The 20,436-nt window shown below is 41.9% G+C and overlaps 1 protein-coding gene across 1 annotated transcript in view; it reads left to right on the top strand.

The window, feature by feature from the left end:
• Window positions 1-20,071, top strand: part of GTF2E2 (general transcription factor IIE subunit 2) — a 104,809-nt gene extending 84,738 nt beyond the window's left edge. Inside the window, exons 5-8 of the mRNA XM_044681535.1 lie at window positions 216-398; window positions 4,286-4,379; window positions 17,320-17,435; window positions 19,605-20,071. Coding sequence (XP_044537470.1) covers window positions 216-398; window positions 4,286-4,379; window positions 17,320-17,435; window positions 19,605-19,724 — 513 coding nt within the window. The 3' untranslated portion in view covers window positions 19,725-20,071. The remainder of the gene's footprint in view (window positions 1-215; window positions 399-4,285; window positions 4,380-17,319; window positions 17,436-19,604) is intronic.
• Window positions 20,072-20,436: the final 365 nt, after the last annotated feature.

A 20,436-nucleotide genomic window follows, 5' to 3' on the forward strand; every position in this document is an offset into this window, starting at 1 on the left:
TGACATCAATATCCTGCTTTGTGGGTGAGGAGTAAGAAGTACTCTCGTGTGTAATCATCACTTTTCATAGGATGCCTCATTTTTGAATCTTTAGGTCTTCCAAAATGAATATGGACAAGGGCAGCATGTGTGCTTGATTTTAAAATGTTAACCTGAGTAGAACTGAGGAATCCTTGTCTCCAACTGCACATAATCATGTTCTATCGTTGCTACAGGCATTAGTCAACAACCCCAAAATTGAAGTAGTAGACGGGAAATATGCGTTCAAACCCAAGTACAACCTGAAAGATAAAAAAGCATTGCTTCGGCTCCTAGACAAGCATGACCAGAGAGGCTTAGGGGGTATCCTCTTAGAAGACATCGAGGAGGGACTGCCCAATGCCCAGAAAGCCATCAAGGTAATTGCCCTCCTGGGCCTACATGTGTAGGTGTGATGTGTGTGGTGTGATGGTCATGTGTTTGATTTTCAGAGATGAGAGGTGTTCTGGTTTTTGTTAAACGTCCTTCCATGGGGACAAGAGGACATCTTGGTGACAGTGTGGTGTGCCAGACGACTGGTGTTTTCTTGCTATAGAGCAAGGGATCAGCATGAGGAGGAAATTGAGGCACTGGAAGCTAGTGACTTGGAGATTCTCCAGGCCTTTGCACCTTACAGTCACTTCTTACTTCAAGCCAACTGGTCTGTGATCCTGGTTAGCCTGAGTGTCTGAGCCTTTCAGTACTTGGCTGCTCCCAAAGGGGTGAGAGGAAGGAATCCTTCTGGGAAGCTGCAGGGGAAAGCATTGCAGTCTTGATTAGAAGAACCCCTCTTTTACATCATTCTGGGCTCTGACAGAGTTGTGTTTTTTTGTTTTTGTTTTGTTTTGTTTTGTTTTGAAAACTCATACCTCCTGTCTCAGAATCAATAATGAATAGCATTTCCAAGGCAGAAGAGTAATAAGGGCTAGGCAATTGGGATTAAATGATTTGCCAGGATCACACAGCTAGAAAGAATCTCAGGCCATATTTGAATCCAGAACCTCCTATCACCAGGTGTGGCTCTCAATCCACTGTGCTACCTCGTTGCCCCACTTTGATAGAGTTGTGATAAACCTTAAGGAGTTGGGTAGACCATACTGGACAGGCACGGAGAAAAGGCTCAAAAGTAGGAAAGGTCTGACTAGTCTAGTTTGGCTAGAATGCAAGTTGATGAAAAGGAGTGATGGAGGAATAAAGACAGATGATAAAGAAGGTCATGAATTAAATTATTACCTTGAATATTTTTCAGTGGTGAAATTGATATTTGATGTATAGGGAGCTGGGCCAAATTTATAAAAATAAGAGCAATTCCCCAGTTGATAAATGGTCATCAAAGGATACAAGAAAATAATTTTCAGAGAAATCAGAGCTCTCACTATTCATTTGAGTAAATACTCTAAATCTCTAATAATTAGAAAAATGCACATTGAAACATCTCTGAGGTGCTATTTCACACCCACCACATTGGCCAAAAAATACAGTAAAGGAAAATAACAAATACTGGAGGAAAATACAGAGATACTAATGCACTGTTAGTTGAGCTATAAACTGGTCTGACCATTTTGGACAACAATATGAAACTATGCCCAGAGGGCTTTAAAACTGCATTACCTTGGATCTGGCCAATCTAGACCATTAGGGCTGTATCCTGAAGAGATCAAAGAAAGACGAAATGGACCTGTATATACAAAAACATTGATAGCAGCTTTTCGTGTGGTGGCAAAGAATTGGAAATTGAGGGGCAAATTGGGGAATGGCTAGACAACTTGTGGCATATGATTGTGATGGAATACAATTGAGCTATAAGAAATGATGAGTGGGATCCTTTCAGAAAAACCTGGAAGTCTTAAAGTGACCTGATGTGTAGAGTGAAGTGAACAGAACCAGAACACTGTCACAACAATACGGTACTGGTGATCAGCTCTGAAACATCTACCTGATCTGATCAATTCAGTGATCCAAGCCAATTCCAAGAACTATTCCAAAGGAAACATGCTAATTGCCTCCATGGTGCAGATTGAAGCAGACTGTTTTCACTTTCTGCGTTTTTCTTGCTTTTTTCTCCCAATATGACTATTATAGAAATCTTTTGCATGACTTCATTTGTATAATTTCTCTTCTCAATGGGTGGGAGAGGGAGAGAATTTGGAACTCAAAATTGAAAAAAATTACTGCCGGGGCAGCTGGGTAGCTAGGTGGATTGAGAGTCAGGCCTAGAGACAGGAGGTCCTAGGTTCAAATCCGGCCTCAGACACTTCCCAGCTGGGTGACCCTGGGCAAGTCACTTGACCCCCCCATTGCCCACCCTTACTACTCTTCCACCTAGGAGCCAATACACAGAAGCTAAAGGTTTTTTAAAAAAAAAAAGATAAAAAGAAAAAATTAGTGGCAAAAAGAATACATTTTTAAAAATTGAGATTTGAGGAAAACTCACCGCAATGTTTAGAATTAATTTAAAGCCTCGGTTGTGAGGAGGAAGCAAGGGAGACAGAGAACCATAAAACTGGAGCCAGGTTAAAATACAGTGAAAAGTAGGAATGCTTCAGTCTTACTTGCAGCTATGGCTATTCCTTTCTAGGGTCCATGGATTATTAAAAGTCTCTAGATAGAATTCAGGGAGCTCTTAACTTTGGCTCACAACTCTTAGACACACCTACTACTGGCTTCCATGTTAATGGGAGCTCATGATACTACCCTTCTTCAGGCTACCCATTCTTTTCATGCTATTATCTACTGACTGATGATATCAGAAGAATAGGGCTTGGTCCTCCTGTCTCATTGCCCCACTCTAGGGACTTGTGGATGAGAGTAAACAGAGATCAGAAGGGAGTCCATGGATTTAGGCTGTCTGCTGGCAAATCATAGACTTTTGAGGCCTAATAGGACCTTAGAGGTCTGACTTCCTTATATTACAGGTGAGGAACTGAGGCACAGAGTGTTGGATTTACCTCCCTGTGATCAAGCAGAAGTTAAATAGCAGGGCTCAGATAGGAGCCCTCTTTCTCAAAATTGTCATAAACAAATAAGGCTTTTTTTGCCTTGTTTTTAAATCCTCTCAGCTTCTGAAATTTTTGGTAGTTATGTGTTTCTATCTTTAAAAATGTCCAAGGTGGTTCTTCAACACAATTTAAACAGGCCCTTCCTGTTGTAGTTTCCTCTGGCCCCTCTACTCCAAAAGCCTCTTATATGCTTAGAATGTCTTGGGGGAAAGTGTTCCTAATTAGTTTGGGTCATTGCACCCAGTGAGGCATGAGATGAAAGACCACTCTCAGAGGATGAGAGCGTTCTCCTCCAGTCTTCGAAGGACATGAAAATTTCAGAATGTTCCTGACCTAAGGCAAGACCCTTCCCATACCCCAGGTATACCATTCTCTGGGGAGTGATTTCGTGTGGCAGCATTTTTTTTTTAAACCCTTACCTTCTGTCTTAGAACCAATACTGTGTTTTGTCTCCAAGGCAGAAGAAGAGTGGTAAGGGTAGGCAATGGGGGGTCAAGTGACTTGCCCAGGATCACACAGCTGGGAAGTGTCTTAGGTCATATTTGAGCCTAGGACCTCCCATCTCTAGGCCTGGTGCAATCCACTGAGCTACCCAGCTGTCCCCTATGTGGCAGTATTTTGATGCCAGTGCTTTGACTGAGGCAAGGAGGAGTTGTGATCTGTACTATCGTCCAATATGGTAAATTTCAGAGGGGAGCATTGAAACCACTGCTCTTTGGAAAGATCAGAATACCTCCTCTTAGAAAATATTGGAGAAGGCCTGGGCTTAACCTGGGTTCAAATGGTGCTATAGTTACTGATTAAGTGAGATAACATCCATGGAGAATGTGCTAGGTGGATGTGAAAACCTGGAGCTGGTTCTAACATAGGAGTTGTATCTAACTATTTGTGAACATAGTTGTGTCTGTGCAGGTCCCTTTGTATGCTCAGGCTTACATTCTTTGGACAAGAGGGTTTTAGACTCCTGGACTCCTTTCTTTGTGGTGCTTTTAGGAGGATTGTGCTCTACACAATCTTTTGAGTTGGCTTTTGAGTTCTCACTACCATTGCCCCAGCCTGACTTAATCCCCACAGTACATGTATAATTACTGGTCCCCTGTCAGTTTTACACACATCAGGTGTGTATTGGGGTGGGTGGGTGGGGGTGGAGAATGTGTGGTGATAGTCAAATCTGCCTAGATTTCAACCATTGGAACTGAAGTGCATTCACACCACAGAAGATGTGGGTGCATAAGAGAATAACTTCTCTTTGTATTTTTTAATTGAAGGCTTTAGGGGACCAGATCATCTTTGTCACTCGTCCTGATAAGAAGAAGATCCTTTTCTTCAATGATAAGAGCTGTCAGTTTACAGTGGACGAAGGTAAATCAACCCTGTGGGAGGAGCACAGGGAGCTGAAGTTGGGCTTTGTAAACCACAGGTAGTGATGCTGACCTTTTTGTACCATCATCTTCACTGCCATGGACATAAGTGGCTCCAGCACTGCTCCTTTCTTAAGATTTCACTCCCAGATAATTGTGACTATATTTGTAGTTATGTAGCCTGCCTGGTAGAGAAATGTAAAACTGGAGATCCTTTTGGTGGGAGTCTCACATAGATGTGTCTGTCTGTGTTTCTATCTAGCCATCCATCATCTCTGTATCCATCAACCTATCTATCCCATCTACCTACCAGTCTGTCTATCTGTCTACCTAGCCTGTCTATCTACCTATCCATCCATCTATAGCAGTGATGGCGAACCTATGGCATATGTGCCTAAAAAGGCCATGCAGAGCCCTCTCTGTGGACACTGCCACTGCCCAGCAGAGTTTTTTTTGCCAGAAAGCCAGAGGGACTCGGGGCTGAGCTGCTCCCCTCCCCCTCTCCACGTGTCTGAGGACATTCCTCACTTCCCCACCCCTTCTGCCCAGTAGCCAATGGGAATGCTTTCTCCTTCCCCCATGAGGAGTAGTGGGGGTTGAGAGGGTGAGGGGAGGGCAGGGCTTGGCACTTGGTGGGGGGCACTCCATCTCTAAAAGGTTCACCATCACTGTGGAAAACCACAATCAGCATTAGCTTCCCAGAAAACTTCATGCTGTCTTCATTCAAAATGAAATAGACAAATCATCTGGATAATTTAAATCAAATAAATAGTTTTGGTTTCAACATTTGGGGCAAAAATACAGGAAGTTGTCTCAGAATTCCCTAGATCACTGCTTTTATTTCCACTTAATTTACTGGGAGGGGTAGGGATGTCACATGCTGTGTGAGGGTGTGGCACAGATAGCAGCCTGTTGAGTCTGGGGTGAAGGTGATTCCTGTGGTAGGGTTGGAGAAGAGCCAGGTTTGAAGGAGCAGAGCTCACAGCATGGCACATAGCTGGAGGAGAGCAGAGTACTCAGGCCACTCTCCTCCCCCTCTCTACACATATCTCTCATCACCCACCTGTCTGCCCAGTAGCCCATTGAGAGTGCTTCCTCCCCTGTCTGGGGTAAGGGAGAGGATGGGGGGCAAGGTGGGGGGCGGCATAGCACTTCTCTAAAAGGTTCATCATTACTGGTCTATAGGAATCATTATCCTTATTGGATAGATGGACAAGCTGGGGCTTATAGATGTTAGTGGACATTACTATTTGGGTCGGCTCATGTATTCAAACTCAACCCTCTTTTGGACTCCACCTCCAACTCTCTCCACCTCCTGTCACAAGTGTGACTTCTTTATCAATATAGTTTTAGTAATCTGATTAAAACAAAAATTATAAAACTGACACAAGAAGAAAAATGATAGAGAATTAGCTTTCTAACAGGTATGTAGATGCTTCTGGGATAAGTCAGGCATTAATGTGAGGGTGGCCTGCTTTGTAATAAACATTTAGACTTTCCCAAAAAACTGAGGTAATTAGTCATTTCTCACTTTTGTTGTGACAGTAGAGGTGTCACTGCAAAGGTCCATCGCCAGACTTGAAGAGGTGTGTCAGGTTCCTTATGATGCTCACATTTCCCTTTTTTGGTTATGGGTTCTGCCTACCTGTGTGCTGCTGCTTCATGCACAGCCGAGGCCCTTATTTTTCACTTGAAATACTTAACATGATGATGAGGATGATGAAGGGCTTTGTGAGGGTGAGGACCTGGGGCGTCATGCTATGCAAATAGAATCCACCATTCATAAATACCACAGTAATGGTTCCAAAGAACCCACTTGTGACTGTGTTGTGTCCCACACTAAGTGCTTGGCTAATGAGAAGGCAAAAAGAAATTCTCTGCACCGAGAAATCTAGGATATGCATTCCACCAAATAGACCTTGTTTGTTCTTTATGCAGCATTTTGAAAAGTGGATCAAATTGCTATAACATGATACTTCATGCAAAAAAATTAATAACAGAAAGGCAGGACAGCATTTTGGTCTCACAAGCTTAGGCAACGTCAAATGAAGAAAAGCGTCTCCTTTGCAGAATATCCCCACCTACTTCTTCTCCATTTTATTACTTGCAGTTGAAATGCATCCAGTTTTTTTTTATACATATTATAACTAGATGTAAAAAGCTGAATAAACAAATGTGGATCCCATTCTGTATAACATAGCGGTAATTTCAATTTTTAACTGTAAATTTTTATTGGTATTTTTGGTTTTACTTTTTTTTTACATTTACATTTTTACATTGCTCAAATTTTTCCCAGTGTTCCCCTACCAGAGAACCTCCCAGAGAACTGGCCAACATAATAGCTAATTCTCTATATAAGTATATAACAATATAATAAAGAATATTTTAAAGAAAAAGATGAAAGGGGGAAACAAATCAGCAAAACTCATCACTCCTTATAGATAGCTTCTGAAAATATAGACACTGTCCAATGCCTGTGACCCCCTTCTCCTCACCGAGGTCTGGGGGGGGGGTTTGCTTTTTAGATCTCCTCTTTAGGGCTTTGTTTACTTGCTGTAATTTTGCATCATTCCCATTTGAGTGACAGTGGCTATTGTAGCCGTGGTATATATGGTTTTCTTGGCATTGCTTGCTGACTTTACTCTGCATGGGTTTATGTAAAGCTTTCCCTGCTTCTCAGTGTGCTTCATAGTCATCATTTATTATCCCACAGTAACATTCCAAAGAGCTTCTAATTAAATGAGAGAATGGGTAGGGGGGAGAGAGAAACAGAGACAGAGGCAGAAAGGGGGGGGGGTGAAGGAGAGGGAGAGAAGGTGTGTGTATCCATGTATCCATACTCCTTCGAATGGACTTTTACCTTTATGTAGATTTAAAAATAATTGAATGAGGTTCTCGATCAGGAAAACGAAGGCGTTTGGCTTATTCACTGAGATCCCTTGTGACTATAAGAAATCTGTGTTCCTAAGTAGTGAAAAATTTGTTGTCATTCTTGGGAGTCATTTGTCAAGCCAGTGTGGACATTTTTTGCACACTGGTCGCCAGCACATAGCTCAGCTTTTACAGTCAGGCCACCGATCTGCCAGACCATGGGAAGGTGTGGTAGACATTGTCATAGCTGAGCACCTTTCTCCCAGAACATCCTGGTGGGTATGGGCCTATTTCTGACCTGCAGGTGGCAGCATCGTCCTTACCATAAAGAGCTGTTGGCCGAGTGAGGGGGAGGGTACAGCTCTTGCAGAGCTGCTGGGGATGCCTTTACAGAGTGTAGTGCCAGTCTTCAGGATGTGCCAGCAACAAGCCAGCTTCAGATGCCTCACCAGCGTGCTAAGGAGCCCTACCATGGGCTCTCCTGCTTCCCTGCCTCTCCACCACTTGCCATCTCTCTTGCACAGCTGTTTAAAGTAGGCACCATAAGTGTTCTTCTCATTTTCCACATGCCAGAACAGTCGTCTCTGAGAGTGACTCATCTGTGTGCACCCTATTTTTAGTGTGGCGCCTTCTATCTGCTTTGCCACGCCGTCCCTGAAAGAACATGCATTTACATTTTTGAAGGTTTTATTGATATTCTTTGTTTTAACATCACTTTCATTTTTGAATCCCCACCCCGAAAAACTAACTGAACACTCAGCTGCTTCTGATGAGCCAGCCTGGTATTCTAGCACTTAAGAGAGAAGCCAAGCGTGTGCGTTTCCTCATTCCTTCTTTCGGCCCAAGTTTGGTCATAGTAATCTCCCAGCTTTCAGTTTTGATTGACCATTGTTTTTTCCATTTACCTTGTCAGAGGCCTTGTGTATATTTCCCTAGTTCTGCTTAACTTCACTCACACGATTCTCTGTATTCATCTTATCTCTCGTTCTTTACAGCCCAGTAATATTCCATTACAGAATCAACAAAGAAACCGAGACAGTTACTAATAACTCCAGGAAAGACTCAGGCAAACAAAGCAAACCAACAGAAAAATAAAAGGCTTGTCTCTTTAGCAGTAATATAAGCATAAGAAAATCTCCAGCACTCTCTCTATTAGCAATAACAGGAAAAAAAAAAACCATGAAGAGAGAATAGAAAAAGGAAGTCTCATTTGTGAGTATGGCAAAAGGCCTAAAAACTCTCTTGCTCTAATTGCTCTAATAAGACAGCAATATAATAAAAATGTGCTGTTGAAAGTATTTTACAGATTTAAAGCAAGGGGTGCTTTACTATGTTAGACAAATGAAGAACAAGGTTCATTTGGAAGATAAAGAACATTTTTAGACCAGCTTCTAGTTAGCAGTAACCTTTAAAACAGTTTGGTTTGGATTAAAAATAGAGAAAGAAGGCCAACTAGGTCTATGTAAATAGAGAGCCAGGCCTAAAGATGGGAGGACCTGGGTTCAAATATGGCTATAGATATTTCCTAGCTGTGTGACCCTGGGCAAGTCACTTGACCCTAATGGCCTAGCCCTTCCTGCTCTACTGCCATGGAAGTGATATTTAGTGTCAATTCTAAGACAGGGAAGGTTATTGTTTTTGGTTTTGTTTTTTAACTAAAAATCAAAATTTTTAAATTAAGTTAATTAAAAGAAAAAAACAGATGAACCGTTCAGTGAAACAAACCAGAAAAGGAAGACTCAGAAATAATCGTGTCCAACAATCTGAGTTTTGATGCACCCGAAAAATGATCTGTAAAAGAATTCCTCTCAGATAAGAAGTATTGGAAAAAACTAGAAAACAATCCGGCAGAAATTAGGTGAAAAATAACAGCTTTATCCCATATACTCAGTAAACTCAAAGCACTAAAGGTCAGACCATAAACAGTGAGAAGGGAACAAGTTCAAGGTGCCCATTGCTGCTGTGGCCAAGGGGCGGGTTCTTAACCAAAGGATAGAAGTGATTCCAAAAGATAAAAATAAATCATTTTTATGAAATTAAATTGAAATGTTTTTTGCATAAGCAGAATCATTACATTAAAGATATGAAGAGAAATTGGGGAAAGGGTTTTTTGTGTCAGTTATCTTTGATCAAAGTCTGCTATCTAAGGTAACTAATGCAACTAGCAGATAAGTGGTCAAAGACCATGAATTAACTGCACTCAAAAGAAGGATTTCACTTTATAAACAACCACATGAAACATTTTTTCTGAACTATTCTTAAGAGAAATGTGAATCAGAACTCATTGAGTGAATAACAGTGGCGCGTGGTAGGAGTTGTCAGTGCTGTAAGTGTGGTGAAAATGAGTGGCATGCTGACATGCAAGGAATTATCAGCTCTGCCCTTCCAGAAAGTATTTGAAACTGTCTTGTGAAAGAGATGAAAATGTCCACATTCTTTTGACCCATGTATGCCAGAGACAGAAAGAAGGGCCCATCATATGTCTCCAGATGGTCATAACAGCTCTTTGAGAGTAGCAAAGAACCAGAAACAAAGTACATGATGGATGATGGCTAAAACCAGGGGAAACATGTGAATGAATAGAAGGTTTCATTAACAAGATTGTTAATGATGAACCTCTAGCAAAGAAAGCAGCCATCCCAGAGAGTCTGCAAGGCTTTGTTAAGGACAGAAAGACTCACCTGGCTTGTGGAAGAGGCAGCTCTGTAGACGCTTTGAACCTGGATCTTATCAATTGCATATGAAAAAGTCTCTTCCTGCTGTTGTTGTGGACATGATGAAGAAATATAGACAAGTGCTATTTGGTAGATTCACTGCTGACCCAACAGGAGTTGTTACAGTTCCGTGTCAGCTTTGAGACAACCTTTCTTGGCATGTTCTAGAATGCTCTGCTAGGTCTGCTGCTAGTTAACCACTAACTAAGATGAAGAGCTTAAATGGGATACTGACCAGATTTGCAGGTGATTTGGTCACAAGATTTATTGAGCACTATGTGCCAAGTATCTGCCAAGCCCTGGGGATATGAAGAAAAGCAAGGGAGAAAAGGAAAGAGGGAAGGAGGCTAGGAGAGCACCTCTTGTAGGAAACTAGCATCCTAATGGAAGGTTAGCTATCTTGTTGAATGACAGTCGGGATTCAACAAGTTCTCAACAGACCAAATATCCTAATTGGAAATTGAAAAGTGACCAAAGTAAAATGCAGCACTTGGCCTTGGGATGTCTACTTCATAAGTACAGACTTGATCTGAAAAAGCCTGGGGAGCTTTACTGAACTGCCAGTCCCTAGTGGTGTTTGCCATCTCAGCCTGAGGTGTTCATTTACCTGAGGGCCCTCACTCCATTTTAGGAAGCACTTTGGTGAACTGGAGGGAGTTTTGGGGAATAGATAGCAAGCCCTAAGAGGATTCATTGGAAGAGGGAGGACTCCTAGTCTAGCACAAGAGGTGTCTAGCACCCTTCCTGGTGTGGGACATTAGAGGGAAATTGTTGGGGCCCAGGGGAGTAAAGAGCTCCTGCTACAATTGTAGACTCTAGTCTGGGAATGGGATGGTATGAGACAATTCAAGGGGTTCTGGTTTGCATAGCACATAGACAAGAAGGCATAAAGAATCTTTCCTCAGAGATTTGAGGACTCCTGAAGAGTTCTGAGCACAAACATGAGGCCTGGCAAGACAGGAACAAGCAAATGAAATGGGACCAGTGCTTTCATCTATGTGGCCATTCCCACCCTGCATATAGATTGCAACCCCAAGCCAGGATGAGATGTCTCTAGCTCATGCTCACTGTGAGGACAGGTTTTGGTGTTGGATTCTTTTGTGTGTGAGATATGAAAATCTTTAATTAATTTAGAGTATTTTTCCACGGTTACATGATTCATGTTCTTTCCCTCCCCTCCTCCCACCCCCCTCCCATAGCCAATGAGCAATTCCACTGGGTTTTACATGTGTCATTGATGGAGTTGGATTCTACTGACTCAAGTTATGGTCAGCAACCAATTATTAATCTCTTACTGTGGGCCTAGCACAGTGCTAAGTGCTGGAAATACAAAAAAAAAGAGAGATAGTCCCCGCCCTCAAGGAAAGGAGCTTACATTCTGATGGGGTAAGACAACACCTAAAGGAACATGGGGGTTTCGGGTGGTAGTAGAATAAGGATGGGTGGTCTGAAGAGTCAGGAGTGGAGTCCAGAGAAGAATGAGTGACTGGTGGGCCTGGACTTTTTCTCAGCAACCTAAAGGACAAATCTCTTTTGACTATAAATGGGCAGATCATCTTAGTCTCTACTTTTTGATGGAGTCCATTGAGCTTTTATTAAGTACGGATTACAAAGAAAGGCAGGAGCATTCTCTGTCTTCTTGGAGCTCACATGCATTTAATAGGTAAGATCACATCTACAAATCAGAATATATGTGGCACTCACAAAGTAGGTGGATGGTCACTTCACCTCATGTCACCTCTGGTAGCTGCAGGGAAAAGAGGAAAGGCCTCATGGAGACTAAGGTGACATTTAGACTGAGTCTTAAAGGCAGCCAGCCGCTCTTGGCAGGCAGAGAGGAAGAAAAGCTTTCTGGGGGGTAGTGAAAGTACAGACAGACCCTTGTGTGCAGGGTGAGTAGGTGTGCTACCATGACAGCTATAGTGTACTTGGAGGGGCAAGTAATGTGTTACACTGAAGAGAAAACAAGGGAGAAGCCAAACAGAAGGGCCTACTTTATCCTAAAGGGAAGGGAAGTTATTGGAATTTGCCAAAGAGGGTGAGGGTGATACGGTCAGAACTTAGCTTGAGGAGGTCTTTTGATAGTTCCATGGTTTGGAGTGGGGAGGGATTGGAGGTAGGAGAGGGGCTCACTGTGGTTCATTGTGTAAGTGAGGTGAGTCTACAAATACCTCTATGGATCGATGTCAGCTCACCATTGGGCTGTTCAGAAGCACGAGCTGCACGTATGATAGAATGGTTCACTTGTGCCCTAAATCAGCTTGTCTCTAAGTGTTTCAGGGTTGAAGGCATCTTTTCCACTTTCCATTTTAGTTGCCATGAAGTGAAAACTCTACAAGATCTCACGTAAGGGCAGTCCATAGTAGAGGTGGCTCCTTCTCCCTCTGTTGACATCCTGTCTATCCTTCAGACCGTAGGTCAGCCTCTCTTTTAGTAAAAACTTCCTTACTTCCCCAACCAGATATGAGCTCTTCCTCTTGTGTACATCTTGTATTTTTTTTAAACATATTTCTTCTATCCGCACACTATCTTATCACCTCCCAGAGATTCCAAACCCCTGGAGGGGAAGGACCCAGTATTATTGGCCTTTTATTGCCTTCCTGTCCTTTTCACAGTGATAATTAACAAATGCTTGAATATGACATCAATTCCTTAAATGTGCTGTAAATCTTGTACTAGAGAATGGTCTTTTATGAAGTGAGTCATTGAGGTATCCAATTAGATTGGAGGTTATTTGAAAAAGAGAATTTTAGATTCAGGAGATACCTTTTGGGTCATTTAGTTTGACCCCCTCATTTTGCCTCATGAGAAATGATCCCTCATGGGTACCACATTTATTTCTTAAAACAGATGGAAAGCGAATCCTGGCCTCCTGAGTCCCATGAGCCCACTGCTGTCCCTCTGGCTTTAGATAATACACATGTGTTACAGTGTTCTTGGTTTTAGATTTCTGTAAAGGCCATGTGTCAGTCAGGACAGAGTGCTTTGCCATGTATTTACATAGAAATTCTCTAGTGAAGACAGAATCTGTTCTTTCAAGTGCCCTAAGAGTCTCAGAAATAATTGGACACTTCTAAACTTCCCCTGAGATCTCTTGGTATATAAAAGGAGGAAGAATCTGTCCTAGAACAGCTTGCTGTTTTATTTCCATCTAGTTTGGGAACTGAACCTGCTGCTTAGAGATGGAGCTTTGGAATGAAAGGAGTGGGCTGTACCAGTCACTGCCCAGATAAGGCATTCTGGAAGATTAAGGGAATGGGCTGGGTTCAGTGTTCATTATGTATGGCAGCTGTTCTTAGCTCTCTTTTCAGGTAGATATCTTCTCTCTGTTCCTTATGGAGGTTACAGAAATGCAGTAGTAGTCAACAAACAAGAAGTGCTTATTCTGTGCCCCACATTGTGGCTAGGCACTGGGGGTACAAAGACAGGCAAAAATCTGGTCCCTGACCTCAGTGCTCACAGTCTATCAGGGAAACAACATGCATCCAGTTACAGAAAAGACTGGATCCTTGGATGTTGATGAGATCACAAAGTAAGGTAGTACAAAACCTAAATACAGATGCAGCAAAGGTGATTGAGGCACAGTCAACCTAGTAAGAGGAGACCCAGGAAAAATTAGAAGAGTTTCCAGAAAGGAGATCAGCAGTGTCAGATTCTGCAGGAGGTGAAGTTGAGGGAAGAGGATTAAGAGTAGGCCATTGATTTGGCCATTAAGAGGTAACATTGGTGACTGAAGTGAGCACACAATGTAGCTAAACATATCTGTCTCTTGACTGGTTAAGAAATTTGGGGTGAGCGAAATGTCACATTAATTTCTTGGAACATTTGCCATTCTCTTCTTCTCATGTCTTTAGAACTCAGCCAGCTCCCTACCATTTCTTAGGTCATTTGTTTCCAAAAAGTCTTGTGCCAGAAACATGGTCCTTTACTCTGTCCCATACCCTTATCCTAGCAAATAAGCATGGAGAGAAGTCTGTTTCCTATCACTCAGTTAATATTTATTAAGCATCTGATATGTACCACACATTGTGTTAAGTGCCTTCTACTCTCTCAAAATGACTCTGACTTCATCTACTTTCCAGTGGAATGCAAAGTTCCATTACATTTGGGAAAAGGGATGGAATACTCATATACTAGGATTTAGGAGGATTTTTCTTGCAGAAGCCTCTTGCTTTTATGAAGTGTGGCTAAAGCTGTTTGGTGGAGGACCTGGGGGTGGGGGGAATTAAAGCATGAGTGTTGACAGCATGACCTTTGAAAATAGACTACTGCAGTTGTGTTCAGCAAAGCTTCAAGCAGAGCAAGTATTTTCTTTTTTTCTTTTTTTTTTCTTTTTTTTTTTCAAATTTAAATTTATTGTTTTCAGGTAACAAAAATCACCTCTCCTTTCCACCCTTCCCTTTCCTTCTCCAACATCCCCAGCAAAAAAGAAAAAGGAAAAACCTACAAAACCATTGTAACAAATGCGTATAGCCAAGCAAAACAACTTCCTGCATTGGCCATGTCCAAAAAAATTCATGTCTCGATTTTCACCCCGAGTCTTATCAGGAGATTGGGAATGGAAGGAAAATATATTTCATCAGGACGCCTCTGAAATTGCGGCTGGTTATTGCATTAGCCAGTGTTCCCTCTCCTCTTTATAAAGAAAAAGAGGAGGTGAGAGAGGAGAGTTCTGATGCAATTTACTTCTTACCTGCCCCTCTTTTCTCCTTCACCCAGGACCCAGCCCTTCTTTTCTTTTATTTTAAACCTTTCTTCACTATCCACTCCTTGTGGTTAGAATTTGTTGTTAATGACTAATCACTACCTTCATCTAATCTCCCTCTTATTGTTTTGTAGGGTGGTTTACTTGCACACCCAAATTATGTGAGATAATTTCCCCCACAGTTGCTCTCTCTGTTCTTCAAATATGCCTTTTCCTTTTCTCATTTAAGGTCATTAAAACTTAAAAAGAAAACTCCATTCCCAGGCTCTCAGTTATTTTAGAGTCCCCTCTAGACCCCTGATGATGAGGTTCTGTAGAAACACATGTATCATCTCCTCATATTAGACTGCAAATAGTTCATCCTTTTTAAAATCTATTATGACTCCTTCTGTCTCCCTTTTTATATTTTTTGACCCCTGTGTTTATATTTCAGAGTGTCTCTATAGCTCTTGTCTTTTCATCAGGAATACTTAGAAGCCCTCTATTTCATTAAAGATCCATTTTTTTCCCCCTGTAGAATTATATTCAGTTTTTCTCAGTAAGTTAATCTTGGTTGTGAGTTTTTATCATTTGCTTTCTTGAAGACTATATTCTGGGGCAGCTAAATGGCTTAGTGCATAGAGAGCCTAGGCCTAGAGATGGGTAGTCCTGGGTTCAAATCTGGCCTCAGACACTTCCTAGCTGTGTGACCCTGGATAAGCCAGTTGCCTAGCCCTTACTGCTCTTCTTCCTTGGAACTAATATTTAGTATTGATTTTAAGATGGAAAGAAAGTTTTTTTTTTAAAGAAAAGATTATATTTGGAACTGTCCCTTTATACTGCTGGCCACTAAATCTTATGTCATCTTGACTGTGATTCCTAGTACTTGAGTTTATTCTTTCTGGCTGGCTACTGATAATATTTGGTAGGTGATGCCTGGAAGTTTGGAATTTTAGCTATAATTTCCTGGAACTTTTCATTTTGGGGTTCTTTTCAATAGGTAAATAATTATTTTTTTTCTATTTTCACTTTGCCCACTGGTTCTCTGAGAAATTTTGTTTTTATAAATTCTTGAAATAGGTTGTTTAGGTTCTTTTTATGTTCATGGCTTTGAGGTTGTCCAATAATTCTTAAATTACTTCCCCTTGATATATTTTCCACGGCAGTTATTTTTGGTATGAAATACCTCATAGATTTTTTTCCCTCTAGTCTTCTATCTTTATATATATGTATATGTGTGTGTGTGCGTATATATACATATACATATATGTATATATACATATATTTATATTTCTTGCTGTCTCATGGAGTCATCAAATTTTATTTTGTTCATCTTGATTATCAAAAATTCTATTGCTTGGATATGGTTTTATAACTCTTGTTTCAAGCTGTTAAACTCCAATTCTTAATTCCATAGTTCATTTTCTTTCCATTTTTTCCTCCTGTTATTTCTTTTTCAATTGTTTCTTCTAGTGCATTTTATTTGATTTATAAAGTCATTTTTTTTTAGCTCTTGCTTCATCTCTTACTGGATTTGTAGTTGAACTTGCCTGTTTCCCTTTGAAGGTTTGCTTGGAGATTTTTCGGAGTCATTCTCTTCTGTGTTTGTGTCCTCATCACCATAATAGTTCTTTATGGTGAGATTCTTTTTGGATTTGCTTATTTTTTTATCCTTGCCATCTTTGGACACTTCTGGAGGGAATGGCTAGGCTGTGTTTGCACCTGTTTTGTATCTTCTTGCTTCTTACTATTGCTTTCCATGTGTGTTATGTATATTGTGTATTATGCACTGTTCTAGAATCTCAGGGACAGTTAAGAATGGGCTTTTCTAGCTAACAGTATGCTCTTAGCACTCTGATCCAGGCAAAGTGTGACAGCTGCCCTTCTGGTATAAGTGCTATAAGGTCCTGATTTGAATTTCACTCTAAGCAACACTCCTGTGAGCTTGCTCTTATAACCTGGAGTTCCAGAGTGACAACTGGAAGCTTCTCTTTGGTCTGGGATTTCTCTCCTGCCTGGTCTGTGTCTGCTATCCCACTGTTCTCCCCAGATCCGAGTCACCCTGCTGGTGCTTGCTTATATATAAACTCCACCCTTCAGACATGGCCGAGGGCCCATAGCTACATGTTGTCCTCGATCACCACCTGTAGTTGCAGATCCCCTCCTTTAGTCCGCACTGGATCTGTGTGCCCTTGCATCATTGCTCCCTCCTCAAGGTCAGGACTCCCTACCCCTTGGTTTCTGTTGGATCTCTTCTCTCCCAATGCTAGAAGCCTCCCCATGTGTGCCTGGGTAGACCCCATCTCCCTCTGCTAACTTGTGCTGGAAAAATGACTCACCAAGTTTTTTTTTCCCCTTGGATTTCCTGATCAGTATTGTTCTGGAGTATTTTCTATATGTAAGGAAGAGGCTGGCTGAACTACTTCCTTCTCTTCTGCCATCTTGGATGGTCTCCAGGCATTTCCTTTCCAAAGAACCAAGATTATCCTTTCCCTGGTCTCTTTTATTCAAGAGTCCCAACTCATAGAGGTTAGAGTTGCCTCTGTTTCCATAAAGAAATATTTTCTTTTGATCTCAACTTTGAAGTGAATGTCTGAGTCTTGATTTTCACTATGTTTTAGATATAGGCTGCAACCCCTAAATATAAAGTGATGTTCACTTTGTTCATGCAGAATTTCAAAAACTTTGGAGGAGCATCACTGTGGATTCTATGGATGAGGAGAAGATTGAAGAGTATCTGAAGCGACAGGGTATTTCTTCTATGCAGGAGTCTGGACCAAAGAAAGTGGTATGTATAGTCTGGAAGTGGTGTTTGAACAGCACTGAACCAGAGGCTTTCTTTTAGTGGAGCTGATGAAACTAGCCAGTTCATGTACTCTAAAAAGTATTTTAAAATGCTTTCTAGAGAAAGTAACAAATGGATAGATTGATGGGTCGACATAGACAGGTGGACAGATGGATGGATAACAGGCTGGTTTTAGCCACCTGGGGCTTCTCTGTGTCCGACTTAATTGTTCAATATGCCCAGGAGTGGGATTACTAGATCACAACTTGTTTTCTCAAAAAATTAAGTCAGTTTATATCTCTACTAACAATGTAATTAGTGTGCCAGGATAGATAGTCATGTAGCATCAGTGAAAAAAATATCATTATTTAAAAAGATAGGACTTTGTTTCGAGAACAGCCAGTAAGAATTTTTAAAAGTACTGGGCAGGAGGCAGTTAAGTGGCTCAGTGAATTGAGTGCCAGGCCTAGAGACAGGAAGTCCTAGGTTGAAATCTGGCCTCAGACACTTCCTAGCTGTGTGACTCTGGGCAAGTCATTTAACTTTGCCTGGCCCTTGCCATTCTTCTGTCTTATTCAATACTAAGAAGGTAAGGGTTTAAAAATAAAAAAAAAAGAATAAAGTCCTGGGCCTTGTCCCAAATGCCACCCGGTGCATTTTCCCCCTTTTTGTTTTACTCAGGGCCCAGACAATGATTCGTAGACCTGAAAGGTGAACTGGTGATACTTCCTTGTATTCATCACCTTTTCATTGGAGAGCAAGTAATTCTGCCAAGTTGTGAACCAGAGACAAACAAACCTGTCTCTCACGTTGGTAACAAGTCTTTTCATGTCTGTAGACATAGGCTCAGTTTCATTTTTCATTGTTGGCCATATCCACAACCTCTTCACTTCCCGTGATATGGCCTTTCTAATCTCTTAATCTGTTTTCACTGGCCTCCACTATTCCCACTTTGATTGTGAGGCTATTAGCATGTGTGTCTGGTGGTCTTGTTTGGAGGACCTTACTTATGTATCAGAGGCAGAACTTGAGCCCACATTTCCCTGGGCAAGCCTCTTTACCTCAACACATCTAACTCAGGGCAATCCCCAGGATTTATCTGCTAAGTTCTACTGAAAGCATTTCTAGTGTGGGAGAGCCAGAGCTTGCAGTTCTTGGCATTGTCTTCAAGAATTCAGAGTCCTCTCCAGAGGATTATACATTATATATATATATATATATATATAAATCCTATACATTTATCATAACGATACAAAAGTGTATGATTCATGGGACTCTAGAAAAGTAAAGATATGGTGGGGCATTGACCACATGGGAGGTTTAAGCTATCTTCAACCAAGGGAGGAAGGGCCTGGCCTGACCATCCACACTGGCTCCCAACTGAGCACAATAGCCTGGCAGGTTCATCAATATGTGTCTTGTGGGTAGTTGCCTGGCCTACAATTGCATAGGAAGAGAAGTCAGCCTGGTTCCCAGTTGGGAAATTGTACGCTATTTTCAGTATCGCTAAATGCTTATCATAAAGACCTGTCTCTTGAAAACCAGTGTTCACTCTGGGTCGTGATAGTGCTAGACCAAATGTGCTGGTCTGCCATCTCAGAGCATCATGGTCACGCCAAGGGCACTGGGACGATGTGTGATGGAAGGTGATGTGCAGGAGAAGATGACAGTCCAAAGACCAGGGGCTTGTCCTAGTGAGAGGAGGAGTAACCATGAATGGACCCCTATGATAGGAAAAGGATCAGAAAGAGGCCACATGGCTCTTGGGAGTATGTATGAGCAAGAAATACGTAGATGGGAAGAGAGGAGGGAGTTCCTGCCCCAGTAGTCATACAGATCCTTCAAGTACCAAGGCTCAAATTATTCATAGTTTAAAAAAAAAATTCAACTCTTAGCACTGGAAAACAAGATGTCCCAATTGGCCCTTCCTCTGCTTCTCTGGTTAGTATCAGTTCACTATGGAGGCCTGATGTTCCAGTTATGCCATATGAACTAGTATGTCTTTACTTGAAGAGATCTGGTTTTCAGATATTCTACCCCTACCCCAGCCCAGAACTTTCGAGGTGGTGGTTCTCAAGGCTAGGATGGGGCCTCCTGAACAGACCTGCCACCCTGCCTCCCAGTAGCCTTGGTGCTAATGAATGCTCCTGTTCATTACCGTTTCTTCCTCAGGCTCCCATTCAGCGGAGGAAGAAACCAGTCTCACAGAAGAAGCGAAGGTTCAAGACTCACAACGAGCACTTGGCCGGGGTCTTGAAGGATTACTCTGACATTGCTCCTGGCAAACAATGAGGGTTTCCTTCTGATCAGCTGCATTCAGGATGTCGACTGAACATGCTCAGGCTGGTGTCAGCTGGAGGGTGGGCCCCTCCTCCCCCATCCATGGAGAGGAAACAGCTCAGTTTACAAAACAGGTGTGAGGTCCCAGCCTCCTCCAAGCTTGCTTTGATTGACTGACTGTGAGGTAATTCCCTCATTCCGGATTCCTTCACCTTGCAAAAGGCGTGCCTGCTGGCGTCATCGTTGTTTGATGTTTAACTAACTGCTTCTGCTCCTGGTTCCATTTTTCCCTTTTGTTTTGCAAGTTTGCAGTTAGACTCGAAAGCAATATGTATTTCTTTTCGGAGATGCTATTTATAATAAAATCATTGTAGAAATACATTGGTGGGAGAAGTGAATTCTGTTTTCTTTCTCTTCAGTAGCATTAGTTAAATGCTAGGAAGGGTGCCCACTTGTAGAGAAACTGCAGCGCAGGGAAATCCTGGCTTGTCCAGTCCAATTTGACCAGGACAGAGACCCAAGTTAAAGCAATAAAGACAGCTCAAATGCATTGCTGAAACACTTGGATTTTCTTTCCAAAGAAAGAAAGATTAAGAAAACCACAGTTCCCTAAGGCTTTGCAGGCTTAGGAGGTCACTGGCTGAAACGGCATTCCAAAATCCAGAAGATGTTGTCCGGTCAGTGTCCAGTCTGTCTTCTGTGTGGGTTAACAAAGGAACCAATT

The sequence above is a fragment of the Gracilinanus agilis genome, chromosome 6, assembly GCF_016433145.1.
Source record: "Gracilinanus agilis isolate LMUSP501 chromosome 6, AgileGrace, whole genome shotgun sequence".
NCBI lineage: Eukaryota > Metazoa > Chordata > Mammalia > Didelphimorphia > Didelphidae > Gracilinanus > Gracilinanus agilis.